The 15,019-nt window shown below is 52.4% G+C and overlaps 1 protein-coding gene across 1 annotated transcript; it reads left to right on the forward strand.

Annotated features, from left to right (window-relative positions):
- Positions 1 to 313: 313 nt before the first annotated feature.
- LOC144103763 (uncharacterized) lies at positions 314 to 9,752 on the forward strand. Its single transcript, XM_077636417.1, has 7 exons — positions 314 to 540; positions 1,302 to 1,592; positions 2,871 to 2,979; positions 4,518 to 4,778; positions 5,766 to 5,918; positions 7,787 to 7,966; positions 9,427 to 9,752. Exons 1-7 carry the CDS (start codon positions 314 to 316, stop codon positions 9,523 to 9,525), a joined length of 1,320 nt encoding a protein of 439 aa, XP_077492543.1. The 3' UTR covers positions 9,526 to 9,752.
- Positions 9,753 to 15,019: the final 5,267 nt, after the last annotated feature.

Here is a 15,019-nt window from a genome sequence, read left to right on the forward strand (position 1 = left end):
ATAAAATGGGAAATTTGAGGCACAGATGACATCAGCAGTTGATGCCTATAGTCAGTGGTTTTGTGTGTGGTTAAGTCAGATCTGTCAGGTCATATCTGTGCCTCAAATTCTCGAGCTTAATTAATTTCGAAGTGTCGCTACGATGGAGGAATTTCCAGCACTAAGAATGCAAGACTAATCCCCCCATTAGCTTGCAGACAACCTCAACTCTAACGAACCTCTTTTTCTTTATCTGTGCCACACGACGAACTAACGCAAATAAAAAAACTGCAAGCTCCACGCGCCAGCACGCGCCCCCACGGAGGCTGAGACGATGAAGAAGTGTCGGGTGTCACCGGTCACCGTCGTCACTATCGGGCCTCCTCTAGAAATGGACCACGACGGTCATCGCAAGAGTTCCTCGTCGCCCCAGCAGGTGACGCCGCTGTCGTCGACGCCCGAGCTCCTCCTGGGCGGCCAGACGAACTTTGCCGGAGTGCACAAGCCTCCACGCGGACGACACAACGTCGAGGACACCGATGACGAGGGCGACGTGCGAAGGTATGTTGCGCACCGGAGGCTACGCGTTGTTAACAGCAACTGAGACGTGTCCCCGAGAGCATAGAGCGAAATACGAGAGCATTCTTGACTGCCTAAGACTAGTTGTCCATAGAGTCGAGGCTTCGTGGGAAGTCCGGTAGATGGCGTCGCGACTTAATCGATGTTAAGTTGTTGATTAAGTCGTGATTAAGCCTTGGGGGAGAGGAGGCAACGTGGAGAGTTGGAAATGACTAGGAAAAGGAAAGGAGACAGGAGGAAATGGGCAGGGGAAAGGGAACGGGAGGTCAGTCGGTGTGAGGCGACGAGTGACGAGAGGGAAACCGTGGTCGCCAATAACAGCCGATAGATGGGGACAGCGGCGAGGGGGTATGACATGGCACACAGTGGCTGATGGACTAGATCACGCCACTCGCCGCCGTGATTAGCATGCAGTGACGTCACGCGTGACGCATCCACAGTTTCTTGTAGTGTCTCCTGTCTAGTTTTGTAGCGATAGCTACATACGGTAGCATTTCGAACCTTCAGCGTGGCGGCGCGCCACCCTGTAGCTGCGCCGCCACGATGTCACGTGGTGTGGAGCAGCTGCCGGCGGCGTGGCGCTGTGGCTGATAACGTGGTTGGTCACGTGACCAAGTTCCACTCGGCCAGCTGTAGCTATCGCGTCACTCCAGGTTTAACCAGAGCTAAACCACCACCATTTTTCTTTTTTTGTAGAAACGCTATACCACCGAGGCATAAAAGAGAACTGCGCGTGTTCACAGGCCATCCGAAGGACTGTCTCCGCGCAAGCCATCGCTGGACGTGCAGTCGCGGTCGCCTGAAACCCCCACCGAGGTGACCTCGACGACGCCTCAGCACAAGCGTAAGCGCAAGGGCCGCAAACCGCACCGATCGCCTTCAGCGCACGCCATTACATCGGGCGCCGACTCCGCCTCAGCCGGCGCTGCGAGCCCCCAGTCAGCGGGCGCCGTCCAGATGGGCGTATCGGGGCTGCAGTCCGCCGAGGCCGGCCATCCGTTGGTCCGGACACCTGACCACGTAGATGTACACAAGTGAGAAGATGCGTGCAGTACAGCGACAGCTGTACTGAGCCGTTTCGAGTTGTTCGCCGCCTGGTTGTTGCGCCCTGTGGCACTGACTCCATCCCACAGATTGTTAGCAGTGGAGTGAAAGGTACACGGGCACGAGGCGAGGGCTTCCACGTGTCACGCTCTCACGAGCCAACTTGACAAACCTGGAACCCATCGCTCCGATGTCGTAGCGTAATTCCATGCCACTGCTAATAGATGGTGTACATCGCACTATATACAGGATTTTTTAATGGATGATTTCGGCGGCGTTGTAATGCCTGTGTTGGCGGACATCCGAAAACATGCGAGTCATATTAGCTAGTTAGGTTTGGTTGATAGGCTTTAACGTCCCAAAGCGACTCAGGCTATGGGGGACGCCGTAGGGGAGAGTTCCGGATGATATCGACCGCCTGGGGCTCTTTAACGTGCACTGGCATCGCACAGTACAGGGGCCTCTATAGCATTTCGCCTCCATCGGAATGCGACCGGCGCGGCCGGGATCAAACCCGCGTCTTTCAGGTCAGCAGTCGAGCACTACAACCACTCAGCCAGCGCAGCGGTACGTGCTAACTATAGTTAGCTGGTTAACCGATCTCTAACAGCTAACTTCACAACTATTACAGTTAAATGCCTGTTTGCAAGGGAGTGTTTGTAGCCTGTCGTTATCGATAGCCATACCACTTTTTATAATTTCCATAATGCTGTTGGCTTCCGTCATGTATGCCATATAACACCTCTTTTCTTTTCACTTGTATGCTTAATCATATATGCAGAAGGTCATTCTCAACTTTAAATTGATAGATCCCTGACAGTCCTCGTACCCCTCCTGGCGCAGTGGTGCGGCGGTTAAGCGATGCGCCACTGCCCTGCGATGGCAGGTGCTCTCAGCGGTGGGCCTTGTTGAGTCCAGGTTGCTCCTCCTGGAAGATCAATCGTTAATTTAACTGCCACCTGCCACGGTGGGCAGTTAAATTTGCTCACAATCCGGCGGCCAGGCTGCAATCATGACTAAAGGTAACGTGACCTAGGTTGCCCACCTGCCTCCTAGGTTGCTCTCTCTGGGGACCAGCTGCCAGATCCACGCCCGTGACTTTTCGCTGACACTGCCGACACCGACAACGCCAACCCCGGATTTTCAGGGGAACGGGGCCTTTAACGCTATCGCGTTACAAGAGCTGAACCTGAAAACAACGCCCCCGATCTACACGTCTAACGACAGGGCTGGTGGCTCAGCCGTCGTGTGTCACCGTGCGCGTGCAGCGAGTCCACCAAGGCGCCGCCTGGTCTTGCCAGACACCAGGGCGTCGAGGAACTGCAGGCCATCGAGCAGCTCCGCCAACGGAGGAGCCCGTTCCGGGGGGAGACCGCGGTGAGTGACGCACGTACAAGGTTTTCAGTCAGAGCTTTGGCATCTGCAGCATGTCACAAAGACGTGGCCTCCATACGGCTCCGTGCTCGCGCATTGGCTTTCTCCTCCACGTCCCCAGGGCAACGATCCATACGATGACTACTATGGTCCCATGCTTTTCCCATAGGTATATGGAAAACATACAATACATTCGCAGTCCATACAGGCTTAACGGACAGCGCATATGAAAAGTCGAAATTCGCATGGACCCTGTATGACGCCATGGACATCATGTGAAAATTTTCTGAGAAGTATGTAAATATGGAAGATGGATACGATGCAAGACAGAGGATGGATATGGATTTCCATATATATTTTCCATATCATATGGACTGAAAAGTCCACATGAGCCGTTGATATCTCACATTCCTGTAAGACTCGATCTGTCCCGCGTTGAGGCGTTCGTTCTTCGATGCAGGATGAATTTGCGCAGGTTCTTAGTGGACCCAGTTTTGCATCCGCAATGCCGATCTCATCGGCATGCCTCTTTCTTAAAGCACTCAGTTTTAGGCGCATTCTGACATAGCTATCCAGAAAACGCTTTCTGTCAACGTGGCAGAGAGAGTTGGAGCGAGGATCTCGCGTTACCAGGAGAATTAAGACGGTGGCACAACGTTGCAAAGGCGACGAAGCGCACCTTCCATGTTCTTCATGCAAACCTGCAATTTAGCGCGTTTAGTTTTATACGATTCCTCAAGATATTGTGTACAGTGCCAAAGAATCAAACTCTGACTTTCCCTCGAGCGGGCAGGTGCGATAGCACCCATAAAGCAAGCTAACCCTCCCCAAGTTTTTCTGAGTCTCCGACAGTCTATCAAACTGTTCCGCTCAGTTCCGTAATAGCTCCTCAGGCTTCCCAAATAAGATGGCAGGTGCTGCCAGCGGTCGGCCTTGTGCGGCTATAGGTTGCTCTTCCCGAGCGACCAATCATTAATTTAACTGCCACCTACTACGGTGGGCAGCTTCTGATGACGCTGCAAGGTCCCGTGACTTAGGTGGCCCACCTGCCTCCTAGGTTGCTCTCCGGGGATCATCTGCCAGAGCCGTGCCCGCGGTTTTTCGCTCACAAAACCGACGCGGGATTTGGTCGTGAACGAGGCCTTTAACGCTGTCGCGTTAGAAGAAGCAAGTTACAAAACACTTTACAAGTAGCCCCCCAATTCTGCATCAGAAGGGCAGCTGACTTCTCCGGTGGGCACGTGATCTCCATGTGCCATTGCGCCGGGAAAAAAAGCATCCAAACATGAATTATGATTTATTTTATTATGGTTAGTTCCTGAGGAATGTTTAAAGGGACCATGAACCTAAAGCGACCGGGATTTCGAAGTGCCCGTGCTAAAACAGATACATAAACATTAGCTAACAAATCACAATGCGGTGAGTGATTTTGAAGGTGAGCGCTATTTTGTGAGGGTGAGCATGAGGTCCCGCTTTGTGGAGATGGATCTCAAACAGGGTGTACCCGTGGCCACTCACACTGGTCTCGTCGCTACGCGCAGAATAAAGATGGCCGCCCGTCGCCCGGCCACCCGCGCCAGCAGCGCTCGCCGGCGGCCAACAGCAGCCCGGGCACCCCGACCAGGCTGGCAGGCAGGCGCTCCCCGCAGGCCGACCTGCGCCGCCTGGCGGGCAGCCTGGACCTGACCTCGTCGCCCACCCCGCGCCATGACATGGCTGCGTCGCCTCAGCCCAGACCCAGCCCCTCCGAGATGACCGAGTGCCCCTTCTCGCTGCCACCAGACGTCGGAACGGGATTCCTGGTGCGAAGCCCGTCCACTTTAAAATGGCCACTTCACGTCCGTCCCGTCATCTGTCATTGATTACTCTGTGGAAAGCGACCCGGCCATTGCGTGACTGGCCTCACCATTGGTTGGCATTGACTGGCGGTATGCAGCCATTGGTGAAGTGCATTGCAGCGCTCTGTCAACAGCAGGTGACCGGGCCTGCCCACTGGCAGCCATTGGCTGCGGAATGCAGCCAACGGTGAGGTTCGGTCCAAATAGCCAGGTCGCTTTCCACAGACGCTTGAAAACTGTGGGTATATCTCAGTGACCAGTGACAGATGAAAGGACGGACATGAAATGGCCGTTTTAAACTGGACAGCTTATGAAATACGGCCACAGAACACTGTTTCCTAATCATCAGCATCATCACCACACTACCACCAACACCATCATCATCTACAGCCAAGTTATGCCCACAGCACTATGCAGCAAATCTCCTGGCCTTCTACAGTCGTTTACACTACAAAAACGAAGCGGTAAGCGTCCTATCAAATACCCTCCAGCCAAGGGTGTCTACCTGTTGTCATGACGTCGCGGTCAGCTGCGTTGCGGCGCCTATTATGGTAGAGGAGGTGGCTGCAGGTGGTAGAACGGTTGACGGCGGCGTCATCACAACAGGCCAGCGCCATTACTTGGAGGATCTAATTTGAGGGGAATTTGCCGCTTCGCTCTCGAGTTGCATATGGAGCAACGCAGCGGCCGCTCTCTCATGCATATCCTCTCCATATTTTCGCCAACTCCTGGAGAGGGAGGGGGGGGGGGGGCAAGAATTACAGTTACGCCTCATAAGAGCCAGCCACTGCACACTGCGGCCCAACTGCATGGGCTTACTAACCTGGCAGCAGCGATCTTTTCAGACCTTGTGAGAGAAAAAAAAAGATATTTCAATCGGTTGACATAACAGCGAACATATATGTACACTGCACTTACGTACTTACACTCACTGGCCTCCTCCCTCTGCAGCTTGAGCCACCCGTGGCCTCCTCCAGCCAGGCGCCCGTGATGGACCAGCGCAAGTTCCGGCTGACGCGCACCCGGTCCCTGCCCGACCTGCGTCAGGAGGCGGCCGCGCCAGAGTTCCTGCGAAACCGCCTCATACTGCAGACCGACGACACGGTATATGATACGCCGGTGCCCGGCACCACTAATATTCTATCGAGCAGTCACTGAGGTACAATAAGCTCTGCGAGACTCATCTGTGCCCGCTGAATTCAGCTACGTATGCAGCAGGCACATATGCCTCTCGCATATGCGTCCCGCAAAGTGGAGATGTTCTGCACTGCGCTGTTTTACCACACTGATCTGCTATCGTTGTGCTGTTTCTCAGCGACAGCTGCATTGCCGACGTTCTTCGAGCGCCCGTCGTTGTGTGTGCTGTGCGCCCCGCACCCAATGCCTGTTTACTGCACCCGCGGCTACTTCAACGCAATAACCGCACTGCGGTTTGCAAAGCGTTGACAGCAGTGGCGAGCACTGCGCTGTTCAGTCCAGATGGGGCAAAGAAGGTCACGAGACGGGTACGTCACTTAATGATGAGCACTGGTGGGCGTTGCTGTGCGCGGTTCTCGAATGACGAGCGAGAGGGCCAAGATCTGTTAAGCCAGTGCGCCATGGGTGACATAGTTCCAGAAAAACTAAAAACTGACGCGGTCGGTTTTGATGCCCAGGTTCAAAACCCCAATTGTAAAAAAAGACAATCCGAAAGTCGGCCATTATAAGTTATGCAGGCGAAGTTTCTGTTGGGGCGCGAATTAACGGCAAGATGCCTTTTTACTTTTTGGAACAACTGTTTATTAACAAGATTAAGTTTAGAATCATTAGATGCATGCGTAGGGTCAAGAGTCCCTCTTGCCTCGGTCTGCTTCGTCTTCCTCCCGAGGGTTGCCAGTCGCCTTCCTTGACAAGGTTGTCAGACGACTGGGCTTTTTCCGCCGCACGCGCTCGCCGAGCATTGTGCGGTTGAGGAACGATATTACACGCTAACACGATTCACCGTTTTCCTGACGTTTGCCAAAGTGGTTACTCTGCCGCCGAAGACGTCTGCACACTCAAGAAATCCAATCTTTAAACATTAGAGGCGGGCCTCGCTGAAATAGTAGGCGCCTGGACAGTCACCTAAAGGGCAGGTGAAGAGGTTTTAGAATTTGACTAGCTTAAAGGGGTGGAATGTGTGAAACGTGCAGGCAAAGCATGCCAAGTATTTTTGTGCTAGCATTTGAAATGGGGACGTAATCGCAGAATGAAGCCACATCGGCGTTCAGGCTTCTCTGCAGCGCGCAGCGCCGGGCAGAGGTCGCAACGATGACGTCACGTAGGGCGGCACTGCGTTTCTAGCTAAGAAACTATTGTTTCAAGGAAGTAAACCGACGCCGCCGAAGGTGAAGCCCACGAAGCATTGTTTGGCGGTGTTGAAAAACGCACGGCAGCTCGTGGGCGAAGGCAGCAGACGTCTAAAGTTTCGGCAACAATGACGTCATCAAGAGTTTCTCCTACGCAGTGAGGAGAAGCCTGACTATCCTTGCAGTTTTAATGGGCGATTACGTCACTATTTTATATGCTAGCGCAAAACAACGTGGCATGCTTTACCTAGAAGCTTCATGGATTCGATTTCTTAAAGAACCTCAACTTCTTAAAAAACCATTTCATCTTCCCTTTAAACACCCAACACTCTAATCGGATAGGAGTAAGAAGGGAGTAAGCTGCCCTCTAGTGCACTCTTGTTTATAAAAGGGTGTGAGGTAGATGACAGCGTACTCCATTTTCAGTTGTCTCCAGTTTCAGTTCAGGTGATGGTTTCAGTTTTCTTCTCGTATACTATAGAGAAGACAACTGAAACCATCTGAAACAAGGATCTGCAAGGGCACTGCAAGCGGTCCATGTATCATCCAGTGGCTGCATGGGAAGCTCACGCAACCCAGAACATAGCGACCTCAGCGCTCTCTGCGCATGTATACAGCGAAGGGCGCTTCCTTGTGCGCATGCAGGTGTACCTTCCGTTCATCCTGCGCAAGGAGTACGTGATCCGCACCAAGCTGCGCGTCTCCTTCAGCCTGCTCAAGCCGCCCGTGGTGAAGCGGTCGCACAGCGAGGGCTACATCACCGACGTCACCTTCCTGCAGCAGGCCTACTGCAACATCTGGGAGGACACCGACACCGAGCTGGAGGTGTGTATGCTCACCCCCTCATCTATGTTTACAAGCACACCACCTGTCGATCGGCGCTCTGAATAGCGCTGTACAACGTGAGGTTTTTTTTACTTGACGCTTCTTGCTTGAATCACGGAACACAGCGATGGGGAGCACAAACGTTGTCAATTTTCCCAAATATCCGTCCTCCCTCCCTTCTTCACCAATTCATGTCGTCGCCGTTGGCGTCGTCCGCATCACCCCTTTATGCCCCTACATCCGCAACCTACGCAGCCGCCCCACTAAACCGCAACGGTAATCTGAACATTTCCCTATATGGGAGTAAAAAGGGAACTCCCTAATAGAGGCAGGGTATGCTGCCCAAGCCCCAGGGTAGATTTTCATCACTAGAAATACACAGTATTTATACGGTTGGCAACGGAACCAGATTCTTGCTTCAAAACATGCGAAGTTGTTGCAGTTACCAATATTTTGACCAAGGTTTCAGTCTCCTGTAATTGCTAACCAGAAGACCTGCGGTGCCGCATTTAAAAGTCTCATTCCATTGCAAACTGCGTCAGGCTGCTATGCTTTCAGGTGGGAATGTCTTATTTAGTGCTCAAAATGTACACCGGGACTTGAACAGCATATATGCCCTTCTCCTAAAAGAGAGTGCGCTGGATGACAATTTATACACTCCTTTTTTATTGGTTTGTAGGGTAATTCATGCTTACAGTGTGGCTCGCAACACCCACTCAAGTGCCACAAAACCCCTACAACCCCACCCGCACACCCATTGACTACTTTCCGCACCCAGCCACTGCAACACTTCCAACACCGCACTGCGAGGCCCGCCTTATCGATCTCTATAGAGACGCATTATGGATGGATGAGCTACCGTGCGTGAGCGCGCGTGACGGACGGCCTCAAGCGACCGCAGCCCTGCAGTACTATACCTTAGATCCCTGTTCCCCCATAACCCCGTCCAGAGCTTACAAACACTCTTGACTGGCATCATCATTTCGCAAGGATGAAATTCGCGTCACCAGAAGAGTAAACGTTCGGCAATTTTTTTTATGTCGAAAGCGACGATCAATTCATGTGATTTATCCTGTAAAACTGTACACAGGCCTTTCCAGCATTCTGGGGCAAAATTTTTGAAAATCGGAAAACTAGGATACTGTTACAGAAATATTGTACGCAATGGTTTGTTCTTCCGATGTGCAGCAAATTTTTTCTTTTATATTGTTTGCATCGCTCGCATCGAGCAGTTAGGACTGCCTCAAAAAAAAAAGAAAACAATGGGGAACGCTTGTGACCGTAGCAAAAACATTAATGGCAAAAAATGCAAGCCTGTCGACGGGAGATCTGCGGATATATTGATTGTTATAACGAAATGATCTAACAATATATGAAGAAACTGCGTTCCTGAACTCTTTCCCGTTGAAAAATGCTCTCGTCCAGAACTGTTGGGTATGGTGACGACGCCCTCCCCGCAGGACTCCGACTGGCGGGTGGACGAAGGGTGCAACTTCTTCGACCTCTGCTACTTCCGCTGCAAGTGCTGCAAGAAGCGGCTCAATCCGACCAACGCGTGAATGTCACGACCAGCACTGAGGGCGGCCCGGTGCTCTGCCTCTACAAGTTGGACGGAAAGCGGCCACGTGGCGGCGTTCCAGCCGCAGCGCAAGCGCTGAACATTATCCCAGCCGAATCGCGTGCCGCCATTCCTGTAAACGTATTCGCGGGTGACGAGTCAGCGGCTTCAGCGCGATTGGAGGACCGCATGTATATACCTTCCGGTTCAGCATTCTTCCTATTTCGTGCGAGACTCTGTTGGTACACACTATAAACGCAAGCCTATGCGGGGCAGTAAACGATTCGTCCTCCCGCGCACTTCCTAATAAAAGACGAAATGTCCTCCCCATGGGAGTAAATTTTCATCATTCTTTGGCCACGAATGTGGCGAGATATCAAATCCGGCCGTGGCTTTTTTTTTATCCCAGCACTTCGATATGCCCACTCCTCGTGAGCAGATGAGAGGGAAACTATTGTTAAGAATCTGGCCACAAGAGACAGAAGTAAATATCTTGCGGCATTTGGAATATATGATTCAAGGTTGGTCCTTTGATCACCTCTCTGAGGGGGCCTCTTCCGCGTTACGTTTTCCAGAGCTGACCTGAGATTCCTTGAGGAAGCCTTCCTGACGCCTGCAAAGTTCGGCAACCTCGAGGTAGTCGAGCTTCTCTACAAAGTGCAGGAGCAGACCGGACTCACCGCTGCGAAGCTCAACAGCATCCTCAGGGAGTGCGACGAAGAGACCGTCTCGAAGACTTGCGGCCGCGTCGACGTCTTCATCGAAGGAGCGGAGAGGCCAACGCAGAGGACCAGGCCCTGGTGCCGCTCGTCCAACTACTACTTCTTCGCGGACCTCGACTTTGACCAGAACGTGGACTACGCCATGAGGCTGATGGCGTTTCTGGCACCGGACCCCAACGACCACCGCTGGCAGAGGAAGGAGCTCGCGGATGCGTCCGGGCCGCGCACCAAGCAGGCTCGACTGTGGGCCAGGAACTTTAAGCGCTCTATGCGCAAGGGCAAATACGGGAAGCCTTGCAGAGAGGGTTGCAACTAGTGATGCTGTGAAAAAGGCAGGTTGGTTTGTGGTGTCACTGCACGTTGAACGAACCCCAGGCGGTCGAAATTTCCGGAGCCCTCCACTACGGCGTCCACCATAGCCTGAGTCGCTTTGGGACGTTAAAGCCCCATAAACCATAAACCTTTTTACGCGACAGCGTTAGAGCGGACATTAGGTGGAAAGTCCGTGCGCGATGCCATACCAATTCAGGATTTGTCGAGAAGGTTGTGACGTCACGCGTTGAGCTGTGGAATGAAAACGATTAAAACTGGAGTTAAATTGAGATTATGAGGTCGTTGCGTGATTAATATCTCGTTAATGCATATAAGGACGCTAAATAAAAAATTGTGCTGAAAAGAAAAATGGAATAATTAGCTGAACGCGCCGCGGTGGCTCAGTGGTTAGCGCGTTCGGCTACTGATCAGGGGTTCCCGGGCTCGAACCCGATCGCAGCGGCTGCGTTTTTATGGAGGCAAAATGCTAAGACGCCCGTGTGCTAGGCGATGTCAGTGCACATTAGATACCCAGGTGGTCGAAATTATTCCGGATACCTATTCCGGAGTCGATATTCCGGACGAGATCAGACAAACCCTAAGAGTCGACCCGATTCAACGGAACGTCCACCCAGAACACAACCGGGGAAGAAGTGTGGCCAGGGCGAGAGCTCTCCTACACAGCCACGGAGACGAAACGGGGACAAGGTACGTTGACGCCGCGGAATACGCTGAACGCTCGCGATTCGCGGTTGCGGTCGTCGATTCGAGTGGAGAAACGCGCATAGCGGCAAGTGTAGCGTGCGAGCGCGCAGAAGAAGCGGAGGAAGCGGCGGTGGCCCTCGCCCTCACGGATCCGACGTGCACCACAGTTCTCTTCGACTCTCGACAAACGGTCAAAAACTTAGCCAAAGGATCAGACAGCGGCCCGAATCCTGAGCAATCGAAGAGTCCAGTGGGAGGAAGGTTTTGAAACCAGAATCCAATGGTTCCCGGCGCACATGGGAGCAGTATCGAACACACATCGCAACCGAAACGAGATGGTTTACGCCAAGGCGCGCGAGCTCGCGAACCGAGCCGGCGACCGTCGTCCATGGGACAGCACCAAAGACTGTTCGACCAACGAAATTACCAAGGCCCTCTGCCTGGCCCGCCGAACCTTCCCTCCGCCCAACGACAAGCTGGACAGGGCGCACGCGGTGGCCCTCAGACAACTGCAGACGCTCACGTACCCCAACCCGGCACAATACCACAGACTCTAGCCCGGAACATACCCGACGAATATATGCAAGGTCTGCCACACTGCTATAGCAACTTTACCCCACATGCTCTGGGACTGTGGCAAAAACCCTGACGGTGCTAACTCCGGAACCCTCCCGCCGCGGTGGGCCGCTGCCTTGTGCAGCCCCAGTCTCGGTGACCAACTCTGGGCCGTCCAGCAGAGCAGGCCCGCGAGGCGACAGCGAGGCAACACCTCGACGTCCCCACGTGGGAGACCCAAGGCCCCGTCGGCGAAAGCTCTGCACTACCTTTGAACAAAGTTGTTACCAACCAACCTCCACTACGGCACCTCTTTCTTCTTTCACTCCCTCCTTTATCCCTTCCCTTACGGCGCGGTTCAGGTGCACGCCGATATGTGAGAAAGATACTGCGCACTTCCGTTCCCCAAAAACCAATAATTAGCTGACATCGCAAAGCACAGGGGCGCCCTTTGCGTTTCGCCTTCATCGAAACACGGCCGCCGCGGCTGGGTTCGAACCCCAGCTAATTATTTTAATCAGAAAAATTATCAATTATTTTAATTGGGTAATTAGCTGGGGTTCGAACCCGACCGTGTCAGTGCACGTTTAAGATCCCTAGTGGTAGTGGTTGTTTATTAAAATAATAATAGTAAAAAGGAAGGAAAAGATTTTTGCTAGCCCCGGCATCTGCCATCTGAGCTGGGCAGCGGAAATAAAGGATAGCAGGCAGAATGGAGAAATGAAATGAAAGAGGTAAGGGGACAGGAAGAGAGGATAGGGGGAGAAGTAATATGTACAAACTATTCACGCAATAAGAAATGTGTCCAGGTTGTGCGCGTGATTAGTTCATTTTAGAAAAATTAAATCACACACGCGCACAGCACTGTGTTGGCTACAACTGGAGTGGGGCGTTCAGTTATTGATCGTTCAAGGTAGAACTCGCGGAGCGTTCGGTCACTGCGTGTAACTACCTGACGGAGAACAGACGGGACGTCAAGCCCGTGTGTTCGAGGAATGCACAGAGGCTCACCAATGTTCGCTCACGAGTGCGCGCACTGCCCTGCGGCCACAATAGCGTCTTGATGGAGTCTGGTAGTATGCCCTGCGCCCTATAGGCCGCGAAAAGATCCCCAGGTGGTCAAAATTATGCTAGAGACCTCCACTACGGCACCTCTTTCTTCTTTCAGTCCCTCCTTTACTCCTTCCCTTCAGGTGTCCACCAAGATGTGAGACTATTACTGCGCCATTTGCTTTCCTCAAAAAGCAATTTTCTATTTTCATAGACGGCGCGTCGCAGCCGACCCCTCTATATGCACCAATACGCACAATTTAATGAACTAAAAATAAAGACTGCGCCAATAATGAACTGAAAACGGCTGCAGACATGCTGCACAGAATAACAGCCGCTATTTCCTATAGTGATTCCGAAGAGCTTGATAGAGCTTCTTTCTGCATGTACCTGTATGAAGAACAAAGCACGGGGTTGATGGCGCCTCCGACTCCTGACGCAACGACAAGCACTTCAGTTCGCACGTGGAAGCAGCGGAATGATGTCACTCCGTGGTGAAGGTCTCTCACCTCACTGAGCCACAAACTTCATTGCTCCAGAAAAAGAGCTTTGTCAGAGAATGCAGCAGTACACAAGCAGAGAGGTCAGCGAGCCTGCGTAACGCATGCCTGTGTAAAATGTATCTAAGCCGAACATCGTTATAAGTTGTAACGGAACGGTATATAAGGAAATAATGAATATAACGAAGGAATGACGATTCCGCTTGAAAGTTAGGTCAACACGGGATATAACGAAGCTACTGATATAACGAAGTAACCGCCAGACACCTTCAGTTTCGTTATAACGAGGTTCAGCTGTATTCGTTACCCATGGTTGACATCCCAGCACCGTAATGGACTATTCCAGACTTTTCTGCGACACTAATTTCAACGCAAACGAGATAAGCCGCACGTCGACTCAGAACATTTGCCCCCATTTTCCTCGTCGTAATTCAAGTGGCAGGAAAAGTCGCAGTCGCATTAATGTCGGGTAGAACTCAATAATGAAGCGTCCTTTTCCCGACAGAGGTCCCGCTTGCAGCCAATGACGTCAGCTAGCGTGACAATGCAGGAAGGAGACTATACATGACCATGGAATGAGAGGGCTATCCCCTTTCATCTGCTACTCCCTGCATTGTTACGCTACCGCAGGCTTATGAGAATCGGCCGACGCCATTGGTTGGAAGGGGGTCCTTCGACGGACAGAAGCCGCCTCGTTCTTGAGTTGTATCCTGCAGCAGTTGTCTGGTCGCTGCACCAGTGACAGCCGCCTTACTGCCACCGCATACAGCCCAGCTCCGCCAATTCGCCGCACAAACACAGCCCAGTTTCTTCGCCGAGACGGGATTAACGCCGACAAAACTCGTCAGGCGTGTCAAACCCGTCGTTGTGTTCCATATAATTATGGAATAATCTTCACAGGCAATTTTCGAGTGATGTGCCGCTTGATATGCTTGTTAACAATGTCTAAAATTGTTTCTATCAAGAAAAGTCGTTTTTGTAATTGCTGTCATAAGCACTGTTTTTCGCACATCCGTCTTTTCAGTCGCCTTATTCTTGTTCGAATGCCATCTGAGAGGCTGATGTTTTAGTGTTGTATGCTTTTTGATCCATGATTTCGAAGATCGCGCCTTGTTACCTGTTGTGCTGGTGTCAGCACATTTGCGCACCTCGCAAGAGCCCGAGAAAGATTGTCAGTATTGTTAAACAACAAGCCACACGTGTCATGACACTCGTGCAGAAACGAGGTAGCTGTCGCATAGGCAATAGCCGTAGCGCCTTTCTTCCTTAAGACCGAAATGTCCAGGCGACCAGGCAAGCGACCGTCTGACGCTAGAAGCGCATACGCAGCAACAACCAGGACAGCTACGAACGAGAGACAGTCCGGCTCAGTTTCATTAGCGCACCCTTCCTTCCACCCTCCTCACCGCGAGCTAACCTGATACCTGCTGATACCCATGCCGGTATGCAACCCCCCCCCCCCCCCCCCCTCTCCACACTGAATCGGAAAGCGAGATGCGCACCTAAGCGCGCCTGCAGCGCTGCAGCTCGTTCAGCACTATACGTTTACGGACGCATCCATGCACACAAGCGAACGCAAGTTCCGAACAATCACTCTGTGGTTCAACGAAGCTTGGACTTCGGCAAGACTTCATGGTGAGCCGATTGGGAA

The sequence above is a fragment of the Amblyomma americanum genome, chromosome 9, assembly GCF_052857255.1.
Source record: "Amblyomma americanum isolate KBUSLIRL-KWMA chromosome 9, ASM5285725v1, whole genome shotgun sequence".
NCBI lineage: Eukaryota > Metazoa > Arthropoda > Arachnida > Ixodida > Ixodidae > Amblyomma > Amblyomma americanum.

What these genes read in the sequence shown, in the direction of transcription:
- LOC144103763 (XM_077636417.1), top strand. Translation starts at nt 314, where the DNA reads ATGAAGAAGTGTCGGGTGTCACCGGTCACCGTCGTCACTATCGGGCCT. An exon ending in CGTTCCGGGGGGAGACCGCG is followed by an intron (nt 2,980 to 4,517) that starts GTGAGTGACGCA and finishes CGCTACGCGCAG; the next exon opens with AATAAAGATGGCCGCCCGTC. An exon ending in TACTGCAGACCGACGACACG is followed by an intron (nt 5,919 to 7,786) that starts GTATATGATACG and finishes GTGCGCATGCAG; the next exon opens with GTGTACCTTCCGTTCATCCT.